Here is a 22,794-nt window from a genome sequence, read left to right on the forward strand (position 1 = left end):
CTCAAAATATTTAGTATATAATAACATAAACAGTAATGTTGCCAGATGAAATATTTATATACAAGGTGCCATTTAATTTTCTGGTGTAACACGAAATACTTGACATATTCACTGAAGTACAAACTAGTATTTTTGGATCATGTTTGTTTAGATGAATAATTTAATGTGCAATGCTTATAGATTATATTTATTGTAGCAATTTGCGTGTACATAAGATATATTCTCTATTGAGATTGTATAGTGTAAATTGTATTTTTATAAATAAAACATTGTTGCTTTACAATTATCGTTTTCATTAACCACGTGGTTATAGTTATGCTCCAGGGTAAGTATATAAAGTTTGTATTTTGATATCATTCACAATAAAACTGGTAAGTTGAAAAACAATCATTTATTTTGTATCTGCCATTCGCACTGCGTATCTTATGGAAACGAAATAAATAGGTTTGTTACAATATTGACTGTCACTTACACCATAGAACAGATAATTCTTTACATATTATAATGTATCATTATGGGAAAATTGAAATACCTTATATTAGTATAAAAATTACGGTACTCGTAAAACTAAAAGGTAATAAAATTATATTTATTTTTAGATTTATATAACCGGCTATACTAAAAACCATGTACAGGTTATTTCAGTCCTACGGAAAATTCAGTGGTGCTAGTGTACAGTCATGAGCAATATAATGTACCCACTTTAGGACTCTGTCGCACTAACATATTTGACATTTAGTGAGACTTAAAGTTCAATTTGTCAAAAAGTTAATGTGACATGGTACCAAAGTGTATACATGCTCGTGACTGTATATAATATCTTAAGGTACAATACCGTCGCTTCGTTACAAATTTCTTTTAAAAGATTTTCATTAATCGAAGCCTCCATACTTATACACCAATGAATGTTTCTCAACAGAGGCGGGGCAAGGCAAGGTTATCTTCATAAAAGCGGAAGGGTAACGAACGAACCATTGGTTTTTACTTTACCCTGCGAAACAAGAACTATTCTAAAATAGTGTTTTAATAGTAAAATTGCGCCCAGCGACAGTTGCCCCGCTTCTGTTTCCATATGACTTAATTCACTCAATACACAACCATACTTACATATCCTTATTAGTAGTACTATAGTTGACCGAACTTTATAACCTATATTTGTCACATACAAAGTGCTAAAGCACAACCCGCTAATAGTGAACATTATTCAAGAAACCTCACTGTACTTTTATTATCGTAGAAAGAACTCACTTATATAACGTACACAGCCAGACAAACGATAGATGTAGTAACTTAAATATGTGGCAAATATAGGCTTGTCTTCTGGACCGACTAGAAATAGAAACGATGGGATGCAGCAAGAAAACATATCTAATATATTGAACGTTATCTGTATAGTCTCTGCTTATCCCGGTGGGAAATAGCCGTGAGTTTATGTATGTATATAATACAACTCTATTATATACGTACAGTTAATCATTATTTATTCGTGCAAACAGAATACCATCGCCTCATAGCGAAAACCCTGTAACTGAATCTCATTCAAAATCACATTCTGATGAACAAAACCACGATTTCATTCAATTAATTTTATACCAGGTAAAAAATTACACAGGTAAGAAATCACATAGCAATTTAAATTCGCGATATTTGATGGAAATTATACCTTATTGTCTCAGAAAAATGTAAAAGTGTATACAAGTAAAGTTCAATATAATTAACCGACATTCTGCCTTACTACAGCACTTCATCTAATTCGTACGGTAAGTGTATCCACAGTGTATGTAATTATCAGGTAATATTCATAAATCAAGAATAATAACTACACCTAACGTAAATCGTGTTCGCCTTGAGCGCGGCTGCTGATGACGTCAATAGAAACTCACTGATCCAAATAACCAGTGGTGCCAATTCTGACGAACGCAAACTTAACGTAATTTTAGTTTGACTGCTAAGTCTAGTGCCGTCCTTCACTTATTATAAGTGCAAAGAAGAGATAGAACTAGTTTCTAGTCCTATCAAATTAAGTTAGTTATTACCCGAATTGGCACCATTATCGAACTTCCAATTAGGCCTATTTCAATGCGACCAAAATAACATAAAAGTTGACAACTGGGTAGTTTTGTAGGTCAAAGATAAATTATGAAATTCTGATTACTAAATAAAGACAGATCTAAAACTGACAAAAAACGTTTCCTTTTTTCCACTTATTTATGAATTTTAATATAGATAAATGTAATAATAAGTGCGACATTTTGTCACGTCTTTCTATGGCGTCACAGGTTGCTTTTCATAAAAAATATTAAATAACCTGATTTGACTAGTTGGAAAGTAGCCTAATTGGCCGTTCTCAAAGGCTTTTACACTGTTCCACGCATCTGATTATCTTAGATAACATGATAGGCGTTATATCACCTAATTGTCTGTCAGTATAAAGTTACAGAGCGACATGAAATAGGCCCAAGATTTATAGAACGTACGTTTCTGACGAAGTAATAATCCTGAAAAAATCTTAACAAGTCAAGACAAAAATACTTTGACGATTCAGTTTGTCTATTACTCTTCTATTCGATGGTAATAGTCTGCGCCCCTGTCTCCTAATCCAAATTTATGGTCAGAAAAAATACGACGTAATATACATTTATCAAGGACAATATATAAATCACTACCTGATTTAAATTATTTACAATGCTAAAATATGCTTTAATCTTTAAAAATTAATGTTCATTATGTATGTGTATTTCTCTTTACCATAGACACAAATCTAACTTTTTTGCATTGAATTAGTAGACAGGGTATACGTACAAGAACCGTCAATCAAAGTAAATGCTTCTGCCTCCACTTATTTGTTAAATACCTATAAACATTTAGACCTGAGCAGCTCCTAAATAACCCAAATAAATATATAGGATTCTATAGTTGCTCTTGCTTATAATAATCCATTGTATGGGTAACATCGACTATGAAAAGATTTAAACCGATAACAGACAGTGAATATCCCCATACTTAAGTACGAGAGGGGTTAATCGTTCTGTCTCACTCGCTCCTGTGCATAACGTAACATAAACTATGATAGTACGCTCACCGTCTGTAGCATTAAACATTAGACTTATAGCTAATTAGTTAAGCAGCATGGATCTGAAGTCTGCATTGGAGAGTGGTCGCTTCTCAGCCGCGGCGTGGTCGCCATTCGTCGCCTTGCTGGTCGAGGCCTTCTGTAGCACGCTCGGGATGAAACTGCTTATCTGCGTCCGCCGCCTGGCACACATATTCATACACATTTATGAATTATGTCAGCGTTGGGCGATCCGGAGGTCCCAGTGGAAGAAAAATAACTGTGTTAGGACATTGCAGGCTGATTACCCGATTGTCCGAAAGGAAGATGATCCGTGCTTAGGAAGGCACGTTAAGCCGTTGGTTCCGGTTTGTAAGTACGTAGTCGTTACATGAGTCATGTCGGGGGCCTATGGCAGCTCAATAGGAACCCTGAAACCAAGATTCTGAGGTTGGGAATTGACCTCATACCCTAACAGTGTGGTTTTTAAGGTTTATGACAGACCGTTGTGTCAGTCAGAGTTATTGCATGTAATATTGCTTTCTTAGATGAATTGCCAAGTGGCCATTTTAACCCCCCAGTTGATCGCCTTTGTATGCTGCTCTAACTATCTAGGGACAAAACCTAGCATTACATGGCAAAATTGCCCACAACAAAGTAGCCTCACATGCCAGCAGTGGGGTCCCGCTTGGCCTGCCCCAGCGCGGGCGCGGCGGGCGCCCTGGGCGGCGGTGCGCTGAGCGCCACGTCGAGGCGGCGCTCCGCCACCAGCAGCCCGTGGGTCTGCTGCAGCGCCTGCGCCGCCGACGACTCGTCCTCGTACTCTATGTACGCTAGCCCTTTTGGTCTGCCGTCCCTGCAAAACGTATTTCAATGGTTTAACACTTCCAAGCAAAGTATGCCAGAAAACCAGAAAGCTATATCAGTTCATAACCTTACTTTAGTCATAGAGTAAGGAGTAATACTACGTGTAGAACGGCAACTCTTCACTAACGGCTGAGCTTGGTCAACAACATTCATGATAGCGCAACAGCGAAATATTAAAAATCTAAATATCATATTAACTGGTTAGCAAACAAACAACACCTGCACTTGTTTACGACACACGTGCGTACGGTAGTGGGGACAACCCTTATAAGACGGCGAGCCGCACAAGTTGTACCACTGTGCCGCCTAGCTGGAGTCGCTCATCGGGCCTCTCTCAACAAGGTCTCACCTGGTGGGCAGACTCACCAGCGGCACCACCGGATTCGAAAGGGCTTACGGAGGAGCGAACTTAGGTGTGAAGACAACCAGACGACGACGAGTACCATTCATGTGTCGAACTCCGTACAGAGAACATCCAATAACAGTAATCTGTGACAGTGAACCATCGTTTAGCTAGCGCTATGCGCCCTCCACATAGGACCCTGTTACCTAGAATAGAGATTATATACAAAAAAAATACTAACTTGTGTGTGACAGCGCGCACGTCTTTCAGCTTGCCGTGTTGTCCGAATATGTCTGTGAGCGCGTCCTTGGTGCAGTGTGAGAACGGGAGGTTCTTGACAAACAACTTGTTTTTCTCGGCCGTCGTCGCATACTTGAACGACGGTTTTGATTTCTTCGATGAATACCTACAATCAGATGTTACAATTTAATTTTGAATTCATTCATCTATCGAACGAACTACAAATACAATTAAAATTGGATAATATTATATTTCCTTTGTAATATTTTGTTTTGTGAACATAGTTGTATCATTTAACCTAATGTTTTCTACATTATCTAATTTTGTCAAATATTACAAAAGTTACAAAGATAAGAAATTAATTTTCTTCGTATTTTTTAAGACCCACCACCTGAGACCACGATTGCCGGCTATCCGGTCTTCTTCTATCGTGTGGGTTGTGGGGTGGATTACAAACCTCATCAACCCTAGTGTTAGGGTTATTATTGGCGATCCGGTAGCCGATACGCATAAACGCGCGACCTTGAGCGAATGACGCAGCCCTGGGCACAGGCTTGCCTTCAATCAACCGGGGAGGGTATGAAGCCCGGCTTCATAAAATATTTAAAAAAAAGTAACGTACCGTGAGAAGAACATTGGTCGGCCCTCGAGCGGCGTTCGGTCGTGTTTTAAAGCCTCATCTACTGCCTCCTGCAAACAACCATATCTTGTTTAGTTCCAGATTTTCAAGTTAACGGTGCAAGTCGAAGACATAGCAATAAATACACGACTAGACCTAGATAGCTCCCAAATCAACAAAAGAGCAAAGGGGTTAAAAAGGCCGCATCGAAACAATTCATCTAAAAAAGCAATATTGCAATTTGACATTTGCGCATATAAAAGTAAGTGAGCAATGTAAACAAATGTCAAATAGCAATATTGCTTTTTAGACCCCCAAGTTATGCATACATCCCCCCCCCCCCCCCCACCCTCAAACCCTCACCCTCTCTGGGTCTTACTTTCCATGTCATCTATGCTAAACATCTAAAGTAAGGAATAAGGGGGCAGACAGTCTTTCTCGCTCGCTCTTATGCGGAATTAACGTTTCATTAATATTCACAAGAAGACGTAATATTGAAAATAACAGGAGGGTTAAAATGGCTACATCGTAGCAATTCATCTAAGAAAGCAATATTGCTATTTGACATATGTTTGCATTGCGCACTTACTTTTATATGCGCAAATGTCAGATTGCAATATTGCTTCTTAGATGAATTGTTTCGATGTGGCCATTTTAACCCCCCAGGTGTCTCACCGGAGTCTTGTACTGGCAGTAGCAGATGGACCCTCCGAACGCCTTCACGCCCGCCTTCACCCGCAGCGACGCGATCTCGCCGTATTTTGACAGCTCGTCGCGCAACTTCTGTTCGTTTACCCTGTAACAACACATTGCATAGGGTGTTAGCGACGCCCTACCAAATACTGAAGGCGATGATTCAGATGATTCTGAGTTAAAATACAGTGGAATTTACTGTAAAAACTGCCACTGCTGCTGCTTGCCTGTGTGTAGCAAAGTGACTAATTTCTTTTTTTAATTACTTTCAATTCCTGATTCAGACGATGATTCCGAGTGGAAATCAAGTGGAATATCCAGTCAGAAATAACATGATTTATTATTCAATTCCATATTTTTGCGACAGAAAATATCTCTTGATATCAAGTCAGGATCATGGTCTGAATCATCTCTCAGGAATCAGAAATCAGAATCATTTATTCTACATAATTATCATGGATAAACTTGTTGAAGGTCAATGTAACATTTTACGTATCTTCGCAAGGTGTTATGGCTGAGGAGAAGAAATGACAAGAAACTGCAACAGCAACACATATTTTAAATCAATGAGGGTGTACATTACAAGTTATTTAATTTCTCGTCAAAGTTCTCGTTACAGTGGCACGTTGTATATTGACTTCATTTCACAAGTTTCGTTTGTATTCTTAACAGTTGTCAATATCTTGACAACTGTTGTTGAGTTTATAATATGTTATGAACCAACATCATCTCTCGTGAGTGAGGGCAATGACCGATCCCATCAACCCTGGTGATGCTTAACGGAGGGTAGGAAAACTTAGACAAAAAGGTTAATAGAGCTGGTATGACCTTGAGGCTGCAAGGACAGATCGCAATTGATTCAAGAACCGGACCTGACAATAAGTTAAATTAGATAAGGGGACTTCGGAATAAACAGGGTAAACGCCAAGACGATATTATTAGACTTATTAGATCCTATATCATAGAATAAAGAATAATAGTAACTATAAACCCAACACTCTCCGCATATCACAGTTACTTTTAATCAACGTCGAAACACAAAATTACTATGGAATCGTAGGGAATTTGTATGAAAAAGCACACTGTGACGTCATAAAAAGTGATATAATGTCGGACTTATTATTACGTTTTTCTTCATTAGAATTCATAAATAAGTTAAATAGAAACAAAATATATATTTTTCGTTAGTTTTAGATCTATCTTTATTTAGCAGAATTTCATAATTTATCTTGAACCTAGTACACGACCCAATTGGGATATTGGTTTTGGGGAACGTAACCTGGAAAGTCTTTGGTCTTGGTTCCATACAAGACCATTAACCCGGTCCCAGGGGGGACAGAGTCACCTTTCCTGCCCTCCACTGGGGCAATTCCTGTTCGGCGCGTCCTTGCCGCGGGGGTGGGCGCCACTTACTTCAGCAGACCGGAGTGAGATGGTGGCTGAGTTCGAATAGGGACCCAGACCTATGGGGTATAACGTAAAACCCTTGCCTAGGGATACGGGTGAAGACCTCAGCGGTTGCAGAGGCGAAGATGGGAGCCATCGGTACGGCAATGCAGGACGGAAGGGGCAAGTCACAGGAACTGTAACCTGGAACCTGATAGAGGGCAGCAGTAACTGTCAGTACTATTCAGCGGCGGAGGACAGGAGTCCTAGTATGGCTTTGTAATAGACTACACTGGGCGCCATCCCACTTGCGTCAGAGTACTGCGGGGCGGAAGGCAACAAGGAAACCACTGCCCTATTTTTCCCTAAAAAAGTAGCATGGAAAATGCTGCACCGACAAGAGCGTGGCTCTTAAATTGATGATGAACCTGGAAAGTCCCTCCTTGTAATTGATTAATAAATAAATAACGTGTGCGACACTGACTTGAACTCGAGGTTGCTGACGAAGAGCGTGCAGGCCTCGCGCGCGGCGCAGCGCGGCTCGCTCTCCGCGCTGTCTGTCCGCTGCCGCTTCGAGTCCGTGCCTGCAACATATGCTAGCATTATTTACCATAACAAAAGAAGAGGTACGGTCACGAGCATTAATATGTATACACTTTGGTACCATGTCACATTAACGTTTTTGACAAATTGAACTGTAAGTCTCACTAAATGTCAAATATGTTAGAGCGACATGAGTTCTAAAGTGGTTACATTATATTGCTCATGACTGTACATAATGGTGCTGATTCCAGTACACATCACCTAATTTTAAGTTATACCTGTCATTTTCTTATCCGCCGAAAAGGAAAGGGACGGGTAATGACATGCATAAAATTTATGCAACACACGTCAATTTTAGGCACAAATCCAAAACAACCCTCTAAAAATTTTATATTGGCCAATAACCCGACAGAATTAAGTTGACAGCACAAATCAAACGAATTGCATATGAGCGAGATGTCTATTTTATGCGACCGGGTTATTCATTCATTTTAACAGTTGTCAATCATGCGTCCCTTTCCTATTCGGGGGATAAGAAAATGACGGGATAACTTAAAATAAAATTAGGATGTATCTGCAGAAATCGGGGCTATTATACATATCCTTATCCTAGGCAGAGGTGTGTACTGTGTGTGTAGTATACAGGGTGTTAGTGACATCGTAACGAAAACTTTGAGGGATGTTTCAAGTCATGATTTTGAATTAATATCAAGTGTAATTAATTTTCTGACACAAAAGTATAGAACGGAAAATAATTTAATAAAAAAACACAAAAAAAAATCATGAATTTTCGTAAGGAAAATCCACTTGATATCAACCCAGAATCATGGTCTGAATCATCCCCCTCAGTATTTGTTACGGTGTCACTAACACCCCGTATACACCCACTCCTCGCCCGCTGTTTAAGGCCAATTTTGTACGATCCAAACATGTATTCTATCTCATAAAGTCGAATTCAGTGCTTTAAACCATTAACCTCCACCACGCTGCTCCTTCACGGGTTATTTATGATACAAATAAACTTACTATCAGTCTCTTCTTCCTCGTGAGATCGCTTCACTCCTCCACCGTCGGTTTCCTTCTTGCTTTCTTTCTTGTTGTCTTTGTCTTTCCCTTCAACTTGTGTATCTTCGTCCCGCTTCCTCTTCACTGACCCACCTTTATCACGTTAAAAAAAATTCAATTTATAGTACACATTAAAAAGGACTGTTTTGTGTTGAAATGGGAACGAAGAAAACACCTACCCGCATGTCGTATAATCCGACAGATCACGACAGCCTACCCCAATTGGGATGTAGTCGTGAGTTTATGTATGTGTATGTACAATACCAAAGTGCGGTCTTACCTTCCTCGCTCTGTTCACTCTTTCTCTTTCCTTTCTTTGGTTGATCATCTTCTTTCTTCTTCTTTTTGTCGAATTTGTTCTTTTTGTTCTGTTTGCCCTTATTTTTTGATCCTGACATTTTTTCTTTCATTTCTTGATAGTTCTCTCGCCATTCTTTTAGTTTCACCTGGAAAATATAATTTATTTGTTTGTTTCGATTCTTAATTGAATATGTCTAACTATCTACTCAGTCTGTATCCACCCACTGCTGGGTATAGGCCTCCTCTCTTTCAAGCCATCCTTCACGGTCCTGTGCAAGTCTCATCTATTGCTTTCCGGCTTACCTCGATATCGCATACCATCCCTTGGCCACCATTCAGTAACAGCCTTAGTCGATTTGATGTCTTCCCGTCTTGCCAAGTGTCCTGCCCATCTCCACTTAAGCCTAGCGATTCGTATACCTATAAGTTCGACTTTAGTGCCGGATTGAATATGTAACTTCCTGACAAACTGTTTTACAGCTTAGCAACTTACCTCTAGGTAGGCTATCAGACACTTATCAGCAGTAGGTGCAGAAGTCTAGAAAAAATCTCTACCTAACAACCCTCGTCACACTCGTGTCCTTGTGGGTCTACCCACCCCAGTAGGTATTACGGGAACAGTTGGCTCGACATTATAGACGGCGATACGGCTCACCACCTATCACGTTGGTCGAACAGAAAGCTCGGTGAGGTGAGAGGTGTGATTAGTTCATCTTGCGATGGACGTACTTCTGACTTCCCCAATTGGGATACAGTTGTGGGTTTATGTTTTGAATAATCATATTTGGATGTGATTTTTGTTAACAAAATCTAGCAATAGACACGCTAGTTTGCATTCGGGTAAAAATGTGGTGTATTTTTTACCGAGACTGAAATTATTTGAAAAAATCGAGGGCTTTGAAAAAAACGTGAGTTTTCAAAAGGGCACTATACTTGGTATTTCTCGTTTGTTTTGTATTTTTTTTATTTCCTGTGTGTGCAATAAACTATTTGTTATGTCATATCATGTCATGAGTCTCATGTCATGTCATATCATGCCATGACTCTCGTACCATGTCTTAACTGTCATGACTCTCATGACATGTCATATCATGCCATGACTCATATCATGTCATAACTGTCATGAGTCTCATGTCATGTCATATCATACCATGACTCTCGTACCATGTCTTAACTGTCATGACTCTCATGACATGTCATATCATGCCATGACTCATATCATGTCATAACTGTCATGATTCTCGTGTCATGTCATAACTGTCATGAGTGTCATGTCATGTCATAACTGTCATGACTCTCATGTCATGTCAAGTCATGACTGTCATGTCATGTCATGATATGTTACTACGTTATGTTACGTTATAAGAGGACGATATGCGATGTACCTCGCAAGCCTCGCTACACTCGCGCATGGTGTGCATCTCCCCGTAGTCGCGCTCGTAGTCGGTCCAGAGGCGCGCGATGCTGGGCGGGTAGTCCTTCACGAAGCGCAGCGCGCGCCGGAACAGGTCGCGCAGCTTGTGCTCCGAGGGCTGCGGCCGCCGCTCCCACTCCAGCCCGATCAGCGCCTCCCAGTACTTCGAGAACGATTTGTTGTCGCCGTATTCTGGGTGCAAGGATATTTCATGTTACAATCAAAGAGCAAAAGTGCAGTCACTACAACACCCCATATGTGTAGTTTTTTACGGCGTTTTTTTTTAGTCATGTATCCCACTGCTGACCCCAACTTCCCCTGTGGAATATTTTCACCACACGGCCCCACTACGAGTGACTAAACTGATCCATCTAAATTGATTGATTGTGGCCCAGCGAATTATTTGTAAACAGTGGTGAAATTATGAACCATTAGTTGTCATAATTATAAAATTTGAATTTTTGTAGGTATTTTTGGTCTATTACAGAAACGACATGTGACCAGGAGGTCTTAAGTGCAACCAGCCAATTTATTACTTAGCAAGGAATTGATTGGACTTTTGCACCTTATCGTACATTGTAGATAGATCAACAGCCTATATACGTCCTACTGGGCACAGGCCTCCCCTCAGTCAACGGAAAAGCTCCACTGCGGGTTGGTGGAGGTGTTTTTTGCGGCTAATAGCTGGTACCAACGGCATGCGAGGCATTTGCCCAACAGTGGGTTGGTTTTAAAAAATGCTTACTGAAGAGCTCTTCAAAGATCTCCTTCCCCTGTCTGGGGTCCTTCATGCGGCGGTACTCCAGGCGCGCCCAGAACAACGGCACTTCGCAATCGTTCGCTTCTTCACCCCACGTCTGAAAATAATATATATGTCATTTATACTACACATTCTGAACACTCTTTTTAATTTGAGTAGGAATTTAGAAAAAAATATACACGGTGTTAGTGACATCGTAACGAAAACTTTGAGGGATGATTGAGCCCATGATTCTGAGTAGATATCAAGTGGAATTTTCCGTCGCTGAATTTTCCGACAGGAAATTTCACTTGATATCAACACAGAATCATGGTCTGAATCATCCCGCTCATTATTTGTTACGATGTCACTAACATCCATACCCACGTACGGGGTGTAAGTGACTGTAACGAATACTGAAAAGTATAGAATAGAAAATAATTAAAAAAAACTAAAAAACGTCGTAAATTTTGCGACGGAAAATTCTACTTGATATTAACTCAGGATCATGGCCTGAATCATTCCCCTTGGTATTCGTTACGATATCACTAACATCTTGTATACAAATAAAGTTATTCTAAACGATATTTTTTTACTTCACTCTATATTCTCTAGAGGGCGCCACATTAACTTTTGTGTGACGTCACATAGCATATAAACAGCGGACAATCAAAACGCTTCTAGTGACACATCATTTGTCAAATTCTGATAAATAGTAGTAGTTATGCTGAAACTAACATAATATTCACACATATCGAGCAAATACAAGCAAAACACTTTTTATGTTTCGTGTGGAGGAAGCAAAAGAAGTGTGTCAGAATCGAGGCAAATGGAATTCTAGTCTCTGCTTACCCCGGTGGGAAATAGGCGTGAGTTTATGTATGTATGTAATTATGTTTAACGTTTCTCGTATACCTCAGCCAGCGAGTCCCAGCCGAGCCGGAAGGTGCGTCGCAGGCGGTCGACGTCGGCCTCCACCGCGAAGTCGGTGCGGCGCCGCATGAACTCCAGGTAAGCCAGCCATATCGCCTCGCTCTGGACATACGCGTCCATGCCGTTCGCTAATGCACGTTCGAATATTGACTTCACCTGGAATTGGGTAGTATCCTAGGTCAAAGATAAATTACGAAATTCTGATTACTAAATAAAGACAATTCTAATAGGGACAAAAAGTTTCCTTCTTTCTATTTAACTTATTTATGAATCTTAATAAAGAAAAATGTAATAATAAGTGCGACATTTTGTCTATGACGTCACAGGTTGCTTTTTCATACAAATTCCATAGTTATTTTCTGTTTTGACGTTTAGTAAAAAGTACCTGATTTGACTAATTGGAAACTGCACTATACATAAAAAACTAGTCATTTCCCCATATTCCCAGTAGTCTTACCAGTTGTACTACTGGGAATGCTTGTTTTTTCTATTATTTCCTGGGTAATGATAGATATCTAATTGAAATAGTAATTTAAATATATTATAATTAAAAATTGTACACCTAGACTGGTATGCTGCAGTGGATTTATGTAATATTCTTTAAGATCTTCATGACCTGTAGCAATGCAATAAATACATTTGAATTATCACATATCTGACATGCTAGAGTTTACCAAGAAAAGGCCCTACTATACTGTAGTATCAACTGATCGGATGAGACCTTGGTTATTTTTTGTGTTATATACAAATATCATCTGTCAATGCTCAATCCTCCAACCCATTTGATCCGGCTAAGCAATAGCTTCTTAATCCCTCCATTCTTTTATTTTGCGGGGTCTAGTCGAATATCGCCGCCTAAAGTGTAAGTAAACCTCGTAGGTTCTCTTTTATTAAGACACTTCAGGTAAAACTATGCGGTCTTAATTCTTATTCGGATTGAAATTAGTTGACAGAATCGAGGCATTGTCAGGTTCTTTTTTTTTAAAAAGGCACTTACATGGTTTTCACTATGAGATATAAACACTTCGAAATGAATACCCTATTGTCACTCAGGGTATTTTTTTACCCGGAATGAAACAGCGCGTGGGTTACGAGTGGCCGAATAGTAGCGTGAGTAAACCCGCACTGACCTCGTCGAAGTCCTTGCCCTCCTTCTCGGCGTGCTGCATCTGCGCCGCCCAGAAGTAGTGGGTCCCGGGCGAGCGGCGCGCGGCGGCGGCCAGCACGCGCGCGTAGGTGGCGCGCGACGAGCGCTGCTCCGCGTGCCGCGCGTACGCGCGCAGCAGCGCCGCCACGCCCGCGCCCGCGCCGCACGACGTGGACGCGCGCTCGTACAGGACCTACGCCAAATACATTATTTTACACCGCTGACATCCTATAAACAAACGACTCACATTCGCTAACGACTTTTTCTAAAAAAAACCGTCCGAATCGTGTTGTAAATATGTATACATTAAATTATGTAGATAGTGGCCCCGATTCCTGCAGACACCTAATTTTATTTTAAGTTATACTCGTCGCATTCTTATCCGCCGAAAAGGAATGGGACGAATGATTTTCAACAATTTAATTTTAAAACGAATGAATAACCCGGGCGAAAAAATAGGCATCTCGCTGGTATGCAATCCATTTGACGTGCTGTCTACTTAATTCTGTCGGGTTATTGGCCGATGTAAAATTTTCGGTTGTTTTAGATTTCTGTTTTAAATTGACGTGTATTCCATAAATTTTATGCCTATCGATTACCCATCCCTTTCTTTTTCAACGAATAAGAAAATGACAGGTATAGCTTAAAATAAAATTAGATGGCGTCTGCAGGAATTAGCACCAGTATAAGTTCGTTCCCTCAAATTATAGTTGTTCAAATAAAGTGCAATATAGATTGTACAGTGTCAAGATGCGCTGCGGACACTTTTTACAAAGATTGGTAGTCTATTTTGTACACATAATGTCAATGTTATAGACATACATATCATATCTCATACATCTTTTCCAGATGATTTGTACACGGCGCACTTTTTTTCATGACTTTATAGTCGTAAGACCGAATGTTCTTTTAAAATCCAAAACCCATTGTTTAACAATTGCGTCTGGAAATCTCGGCGTTAAGAGGATATAAGCCAATGCGAGGGCGTAGACGAAAAACATAAGTACAGGCATTAGACATAAGTAAGTACATATTCCCAATAAGTAGAGGTAGTTAAAGCACAATAACCAATAAAAATATATATTAATAAATAAATAAAAAAAATAAAAAATATATATATTAATTATGATAATAACCGCGTAAACTTAAAACAATGTATAAGTAGAGGTAGTTCATTTTAACCTTATGTCTAAAAACTAAAATCTATCCAGCGAAATACCTGTTTAATTCGCCCGGGATATTAATTCATTTTAAAATAGTTGTCAATCATCCATCCCTTTTCTTTTCGGCGGATAAGAAAAAGACGGGTGTAACTTAAAATAAAATTCGGTGTCTACAAGAATCGGGGCTATTAAATAATTAATTGATTTCCAGCTTATGTTTATTTATTTATTTATTTATTTATTTATTTATTTATTTATTTATTTATTTATTTATTTATTTATTTATTTATTTATTTATTTATTTATTTATTTATTTATTTATTTATTTATTTATTTATTTATTTATTTATTAGGTTTGCCAACAGACAAAAACACTTTTACATGTAACTTAACCTATTTACAAATACTGGACTAGTGCTCGTCCAATTATAGGCAAACACATATGTGTTATGGGGTTATGCAAACTTTTAATGATAATAAATTGCCGGATATAATTTTTAATTCGCCGGAAGGGAAGTTTTGAAGCTTATTGTGAGGCTTATCGTTAAGTTTTAAAGTTTATTGTTAAGTTACCTTGAGTATTCCATCGCTATCGCACTCCGCGTACTTGTCTTCCTGCGACAACTGTTTCACGGTATCTATGTACTCCTCGAATATCTTCAACTTTTCCTCTGGTGTTCTGGAAAGGAAAAACCATTATAACCATCGTCATCTTGTGTGGCTTAAAGGGACAGTGGTATAAACGACGCACAGGCATTTTAACATGAGTTTTATACTGTTTCGATATATATACAATTTCCTTAGTTTGTAAGATTAAGTTTTATCTTCCATACATAAACATAAACAGCCTATATACGTACCACTGCTGGGCACAGGCCTCCCCTCAAATACATCTATCTATCATATTATTATTTATCTGCTATATATCATAATTATCTTTTGTCTTAAAAACTAAAAGCGTCAAATCATAATTATGTAGGCGGCAGCACTGTTGAGTGTTCATAAATTTTGACAGTTCTCCATAATGCCCAGCTAACATTCTTGATAAATTGCTATAAATAGAATGTCTGGATATAAATGGAGAGTTTCCCGCCTGAATGATGAGTTACGAAAAAAAAAAGAAGCCAATTGCAAAAACGCAGCTTTGATTGAAAATAAGTTTTCTAAGTTTTATCCTTTGCGATCTTTAGGGTATAAATATAACACTATGATTTTGCAGTTAAACGCCGCGCAAAAGGGTTATAGTGTAAAAATATGACTTAAGGTGATTCGTTTTCCATACAAAAGTTGATGCAGTGCTACAGGAAAACGGATAGAGGAATATTGTTATAAAACCGATAAATAGTAATATTTTGGTGTATTATTTTCGCAAACTAACAAAAATTTAGGGTCCGAATACGAGAAGTACCATATTTCAGACCCTCAATTTTGATCAATTCTACATTTGTAGTGGTGCAGATTACAGTGTATTTGCTGAGCGTGTAGAGGTGTCAATGTTAGTTTGTGTGCGTGATAGTTTTTTTTTCTAAAGGCTTTGACTACTTGACAAGTGTAATAGAATGTCAGTGACAATTTATAAAGAGATTTTGTATGAAGAGAATAAATATAAATAAAAAACTAAATATACTACAATCTGAGAAAAGGAATATTGGAAAAATATTTTTGTAATAACGTATCTTATTTAAACATTTTTAAATAATGGGTAAATACCGTGTTTTAAAAGAGGACATATATTATAATAAAAAATCAATACATACAATGAAATGGCTGTATGGGCATAGTTCCCTTTGCCTTACCCTTCGGGGAAAACCAAATCAAAAAAGAAGTTGTTGCATTTGCCGGCCTAAATAGTAGTCATTTATAATTAATTGTGTTTCCATCCAACATACAGATTTATTTATATTCTCTTTGCCGCGGACTTTTTGGTGGGACCGGGAACGGGAAGGTTGCTTTCTTCATTGAATAATCTAAATAATCAATACGAAGTGGTGTTTTGTGGTTAATGATCACATTAGTCGGAAAACATTCCCGATAGTATTATTAAATCGGAATATTCAATAAACAAAGTGTACCTATCTATTTTCGCTTTGCGCCAACAAGCCGCTTACTTCGTTTGGGGTTCGGAGTAGGAGTCTGCTCCGAGGGGGGGGCTTAGGTTTCATCATTTCATTAATCATCATCAAGAAAAAAAAACACAAGACATGGCTGTATGTTCATAGTTCCCTTTGCCTTGCCCTTTGGAAAAAAAAATAAGATAAATTTTGAAATTCTTATGTATAATAAACAAACATCACAGACATCATGACAGATCTAAAACTAAATAAAATCTTTTTTCTATTTGACTTATTTATGAATTTTAATCAAGAAAACGTGATAATAAGTTCGACAGCAACCAGCCCATTTCAGGCCGCGTATATATGGAAATACTACTTCAATACGTCCCAGCCTCGTCTTTTTTTAACGTCCTCGTTATAAAAAGACGTCCTAACCTGAACTAACTGACCTAACAATAAACACCACGCGTAAATATATGTCCAGAAATGCGCTGTGAGTCGTCTGGACTGGGCGCGAAAACAACATAGAATTCGATTAGGTGCTAAGTGTCCCGCATGCTATCACCAGCTGTCACTGACATACGTATGAAGTCCCGCGGATTTTATTGGAACTAAATGACAAGTCATAATAATTATATGCGGATACTGCGACATCAGCGCCGTGCTTGCGGGACGTCCTGAAGCGCTATTACATCTTTCAAACGCGATGCGACAAAGTTTGAACCTACGCAATTTAGGAAAAATCTACCTTATTATTACTGTACTGTGATCGTTATTTGTAAAATCATACAATACATATACACAATTCTTTATACACAATATAATTATTATGACATATTGTGGACTTTTCGGTATACCTACAAAAAAGGAACAATTCAACCATACGTTGTTTTGTTATATCTCAATGGGCTCAGGCAGCGTTTTCGCCGAAAGCTCCAAGTCGGCTATATTTGTAACGATAATTATGTTTGACATTCATCATCATTTTTGAACCATATTATACAAAAAAAATACTTGTATAAATTATATACCCTAAAGCACGCCCATGAATCACTCTACTCATTGGTGAAAACCGTATGAAAATCCGTTCAGTAGTTTTTTAGTTAGCCGCATGTTCACTGATGCGATTAATGCCTATTAGAATTTTACAAAATAAAAAATACGGAAATTACGGAAGGTACTTTAGTGCAAAGTACATTATTGTATAATTATAATATTATTGGTAAAAGTGATACTTTTTGAAAATTCCGTAACAAATAGACGGGTTCGCCAAATTCAATTGTAAAAAAAAATACAAAAAGTAAAAACAATTAAAACATGCAGTTGGGTTTGAACCGTGAACCTTAAGAATGGCGGCTACTGCTTTACCAAATGCGCCATTTAGAAGTTAGAAGTAGACTTCAAATTATGCATCTCTTTTAATAGCTAACCTAGTTCGCATGTGTGTGTGACAGCTTCGTGTTTGTACACAAATTGAAATGACACCAACTTTTGATGCAATGTTTCAATATGATATCTTCAGTAAATACTTCAAAATTGTAGCTTAACTTAAAGATAATGTATGTAAGATTTCGCCACCTAACATTTCACTGGGTCAGAACTCAACACTAAACGAATAAATGGAAAAAAATACGAAAACTGCAGAAGTAACGCCATCTACTGACGCAGCGTTACCTAGCTGACTGAAACACATCACCTTAAACAAAATATTTGTTCAGTCAAATAATATGGGGACCTGTCAAAATATAAGAACACTCAGCAGTAGCTACACCTGATGTGAGAATGAGGCAGTTTTTATCCTCATTCGCTCGGGACGGAATGGGGGGTGCGAGGAAGACAAATAACTAAAGTACAGTCATGAGCAATATCATGTACCCACTTTAGAACCCTGTCGCACTATCTGTTTGACATTTAAATGAGACTTGCAGTTTTATTTGTCAAAAAAGTTAATGTGACATGGTTTCAAAGTGTATACATATTAGTACTCCGTACCTAGGTAATAAGTATATTATTAACTTACTCTGCCGTAAGTAATTTGTCCTCGAATGGCGTCACTTTCTGTAAATACTCCATGGCAGCCTCATGTTGTTTTTGAACCTGAAACCATGTAACAATTGGGTAGTATCCTAGGTCAAAGATAAATTGTTACATTCTGATAACTAAATGACAGACCTCTATAAATTTATGAAAGATCTTAATGAATTTTAATCAACAAAAACGTAACAATAAGTCCGACGTTTTATCACTTTTTCTATGACCTATCTATCACTACTTACTTAGTTCATCTTTCGATGAATGTACCTCTGACTACCCCAATGGGATATAGATAAAATAAACAAATAAATATTAAGTTTTCTATGACGCCACAGTGTGCTTTTTTATACACATTCCATTGTAAGTAAATTCGGTTTTTGACTTATAGTAAAAAGTTACTTGACTACTTGGAATCTAGCATTAGTTTTATTTAGATCTGTGTTTATTTAGTAATCGGAATTAAAGTGACCTGAGACAGTACCCAATTCGTTTGGATTACTGTTACCTTGTCGAAGTACTTGTCGTCCTTGTGCGAGGCCACGTCCCTGAGCGTAGCCAACGCCTGTTCCGCCCGCAGCAGCGGCCGCGACGCCGCCTCCTCCAGCGACCACACCACGCGCTCGCGCGCCGCACTGTACTCCGCATTGTCTTCACTATAAATACATTCAAATAAGCACACACACACACACATAGAAAGAAAGAAAAAATATATAACTTAAACGAAAATACAAAAATAATTTTAAAAAAGAACACAACATGTATGTTGGCTGTTTATTACATATAGATAATCAGCCTATATACGTCCTGTCCCCTTCTAACGTTTCCTGGATCAGCCTATATTTACTTAAACCTAAAATGTTGGTTGTCTAAAGAATTACTCGATTTCGATGTATACAGGATATGGACAGACCTCATGGTATCAAACTGCGACTTCTCGAGCTCGAGTTTGGCGTCCCAGAAAAGCTTCCCGGAGAAGGGGTCGGCGCCGGCGCGGCGCAGGATCTCGTCCAGCTGCTCGCGCGCCTCCGCCACCGAGCCCGTCAGAGCCCACGAGCACCACTCGCTGAAGATCGGAATTGCTAAGGAACAAAAACAATACGAGACAAATTTTAATTTAAAAAAATCTACATGACTCTTAAAATAAGGCAAACAAGTCCAAATTTGAGCAGTATGTTGGCAACCATTGAAGAGCTCTATTTGAATATATCGGCGATGCTCGCTATGGTACAAATATTGCAATTAAAACTTGATAAACCCAGCCCTTATTTTAGTTCTTTTCATTGTTAAAATAAATCAGCTTGCTTCGACAAAGGTTGACCCCTCACTCTCTTCCAACCATCTATTTATTAAATAAATAAAATAACATAAAAAAGTAAAAATATATATTAATTCAGGCATAGTACTTACAGTAGCAGTCAAGCGAGGCCTGTTTGAACAAGTCAATGATGCGCTCGCGGTCGGGCGCGGCGTGCGCCAGAGTGATCTCGGTGCGCAGGCGCAGCAGCCAGTCGTCCGCTCGTAGCGCAGTCATCGAGGTCAGGCGCTCGAACGCCGCGCGCCATCGGTCCAGGTCCGATAGATTCCTATGGGCAGTGGCTTAGAATTAATAGAACTATTGAAGTACAATACCCCTTTTTGCTAAATAGCAATTTCCACTATTCCTTACCCACTACAAACAAACTTTTAAAAGACTAACTATGGACAAAGTATCATAAAACAAGTCTTACCACAATGCTTGTATCAGTTCAATGTGGTCATCATAGTTGTATGGCTCCTCAGTAATCCTCTGGTCCAGTTCAGCCACCTTCCTCTCCAGAGCCTCCTCGTCATCATCATCCTGGAAACATACTGCTTTGAGCACTACGCTGAATAGACAGCTAAAAGTGAAAGATCACTGCTAGGAGTCCCAAATTTGGGACACCCATTCCTTTTAGGACAATGTGCTCACTAAGACGAGATTTTTGGAAATTCATCCCCTAAAGGGGTAAAATGGGGAGACAGTTTATTAAACTTCTACAGTTATAGGTAATAGTAGAGTTTCACGTGAACAAAGTTGTAGGTAACAGCTTGTTGACAAAAATGAACAAAGGGTAAGTCAAAAGACATTAAACATCTTTCTGGAAGCTCATAAAATCAAGAAGTTTTTTTATTTAAATACCTAAATAACATTATCTAAATAAGGACTTATATATCAAGCACCTAGTGTCTTGACAAGACAATTCAGCCATTTTTGATCTAAAATACATAGATACTGTGGACCAAATAGATACAGGTAATCAGGCCAAAAAAGTATACACTACTTTTTCGAAACAACATTATTATGAAAAATAATATTGGACAAGTTTTTGTCTGTGCATATTACTAATTATATATTGTTGCCTTATAGTGAAAACCATGAAAGGACCTGTGCTTGTGCAATGTCTCCGAGAATGACACGTATGATAGAGCAAAGTGGAAGAGAAGTATGAAGAAGGCAGACCCCACCATCAATGCCAAGGAGAGAGAGAGAGAGAGATAGTGAAAATCATGTAAGTGCCTTATTGAAAAATCACAATCAGATGTGATTCTTGATAACATTTGTTAACAAGAGACAAGCTAGTTTCAATATTTTTTTTCCATAAGTAAAAATTACCTGGATTGAAATTAATTGAATGAAATTGAGATTTTGTTGAAGATAATCACATCAGAATGAGAGTTACCAAAAAGGAGCTTATGTGGTTCTGACTATAATTGGAGTGACCATAATTGATTATATGTTTATATAATCAGTCCTCTCTACCCCCTTACAAATATAAAATAAATAAGTGGTTAACAGCCATACAAAGTTGAATCAGTTATTTGTTGAGTTGTTGTTGTTGTTGTTATTATTTGACAATTGTATAAAATTTTGCTTAGCTGACAAATACTAATAAGCTTGTTGACTGCTTATTTTTTTTTTGGTGGTACTTATTTTGAAAGAAATGGGAATAATCAAAGATGATTATAATTCACTAATAATAATGAACCACAAGATTGGCAAAAGATAACAGGTACCTACAATTGATGCAATAATTTCAAATTATATTCTTTTTTAAAATCTTGAGGATGCAACCAAGAGGATGAAAAGGAATTAACATCTTCATTTCGACAATCTAAATTTGCTTAACCTCACTTTCACATTAAAGCAAATAAACACTTCTGACATCATGATTTTTTCCAGCATTCATAGAACTGAATTCAGATCATATGCAAAGCAAATGATAAGGATACTGTGAACTTATTTACATCGGTAAAAACTAGTGCTTTTGGGTCAAATTATAAAAAAAAAGTGATAAACATTTATAAAACACCTATAAAAGTAATTGAAAAAAACAGACAAAATCTGATCATGCCAGCATATTGTTTGGTTGTTGCGTTTCTAACACGTCAAAGAATCCAATAATTTTGAAGGAAAATCTTATTCCGTGTACGTAGGTATACCCTGATGGTGGTTGACCATCTGGGACCAAATATCCTACATATCTACGTTTGTACAATAATGCGGATGAAAGGGGTATCGCGAAATAGTTTAAAACAGTAGTAAACATTAGTAAGCGACTTAAGTAAATACCAGGAAACTCGTCGCCTTTGTTAAGCGGATTTCATAGAAAAATATCAACAGCAAAATGTGTGTGGTCTACTCACGTCAGAATCGGAATCTTGTTCGCCGTCGTCTTCCTCTACGACCACTTCTATTTCATTCTCCTCCTCAGACTCATTCCGCACCTCATCCTCGACAATTGCCATTTCGTAATCACAATAAAACTAAAACTAAATAGCTCAGCAGACTGTTTGATAACAAAATCGCGAGACAAACGCTATGGCGGATTTGTCAAATTTGACATTTCCTAATTAGTGTTGCCATATGTAAAAAATGTGATTGATTTGCCATTATTTGGCCATTATATATTTCCGCTTCAATCGATCGATTTGTCAATATAGTTTTAAAATTCCATACTTTTGTAAGTAAAGAATCAAACGTAGAATATGTAAACCGTGTAAACCTCAGATATAAACGTATGTAGGTACATAGCTGTTTGTCATCCCGGGACCAATTTACAGGTTGTTCACCCGTCACCATATGGTTCTTCATTTTTAAAAGCAGCTGCAAGAAGTTTCTCTATTATTTGTGGGTCTGCCCACCCCACTAGGGAACACCCGTATTCCTATTAGGACTATTGGGT

At 38.2% G+C, this 22,794-nt stretch overlaps 1 protein-coding gene across 1 annotated transcript; it reads right to left on the bottom strand.

Moving 5' to 3' along the window:
- Nucleotides 1-376: 376 nt before the first annotated feature.
- On the bottom strand, nt 377-22,447 carry LOC126375991 (squamous cell carcinoma antigen recognized by T-cells 3-like). Its single transcript, XM_050023131.1, has 19 exons — nt 22,256-22,447; nt 20,320-20,429; nt 20,000-20,175; nt 19,503-19,671; nt 19,098-19,245; nt 18,579-18,655; nt 15,078-15,183; nt 13,325-13,534; nt 12,177-12,350; nt 11,268-11,379; nt 10,494-10,714; nt 9,089-9,254; nt 8,770-8,901; nt 7,685-7,784; nt 5,797-5,917; nt 5,125-5,192; nt 4,504-4,668; nt 3,720-3,908; nt 377-3,255 (listed from the first exon to the last, which is right to left on the bottom strand). The coding sequence occupies exons 1-19, from the start codon at nt 22,355-22,357 to the stop codon at nt 3,117-3,119; spliced, it is 2,685 nt and encodes an 894-aa protein (XP_049879088.1). The 5' UTR covers nt 22,358-22,447; the 3' UTR covers nt 377-3,116.
- Nucleotides 22,448-22,794: the final 347 nt, after the last annotated feature.

This window comes from Pectinophora gossypiella, chromosome 20 (assembly GCF_024362695.1).
Source record: "Pectinophora gossypiella chromosome 20, ilPecGoss1.1, whole genome shotgun sequence".
NCBI classification, from domain to species: Eukaryota; Metazoa; Arthropoda; class Insecta; order Lepidoptera; family Gelechiidae; genus Pectinophora; species Pectinophora gossypiella.

What these genes read in the sequence shown, in the direction of transcription:
- LOC126375991 (XM_050023131.1), bottom strand. Translation starts at nt 22,357, where the DNA reads ATGGCAATTGTCGAGGATGAGGTGCGGAATGAGTCTGAGGAGGAGAAT. An exon ending in ATAGCGATGGAATACTCAAG is followed by an intron (nt 13,535 to 15,077) that starts GTAACTTAACAA and finishes TATTTGGCGTAG; the next exon opens with GTCCTGTACGAGCGCGCGTC. An exon ending in CGACCAATGTTCTTCTCACG is followed by an intron (nt 4,669 to 5,124) that starts GTACGTTACTTT and finishes ATCTGATTGTAG; the next exon opens with GTATTCATCGAAGAAATCAA.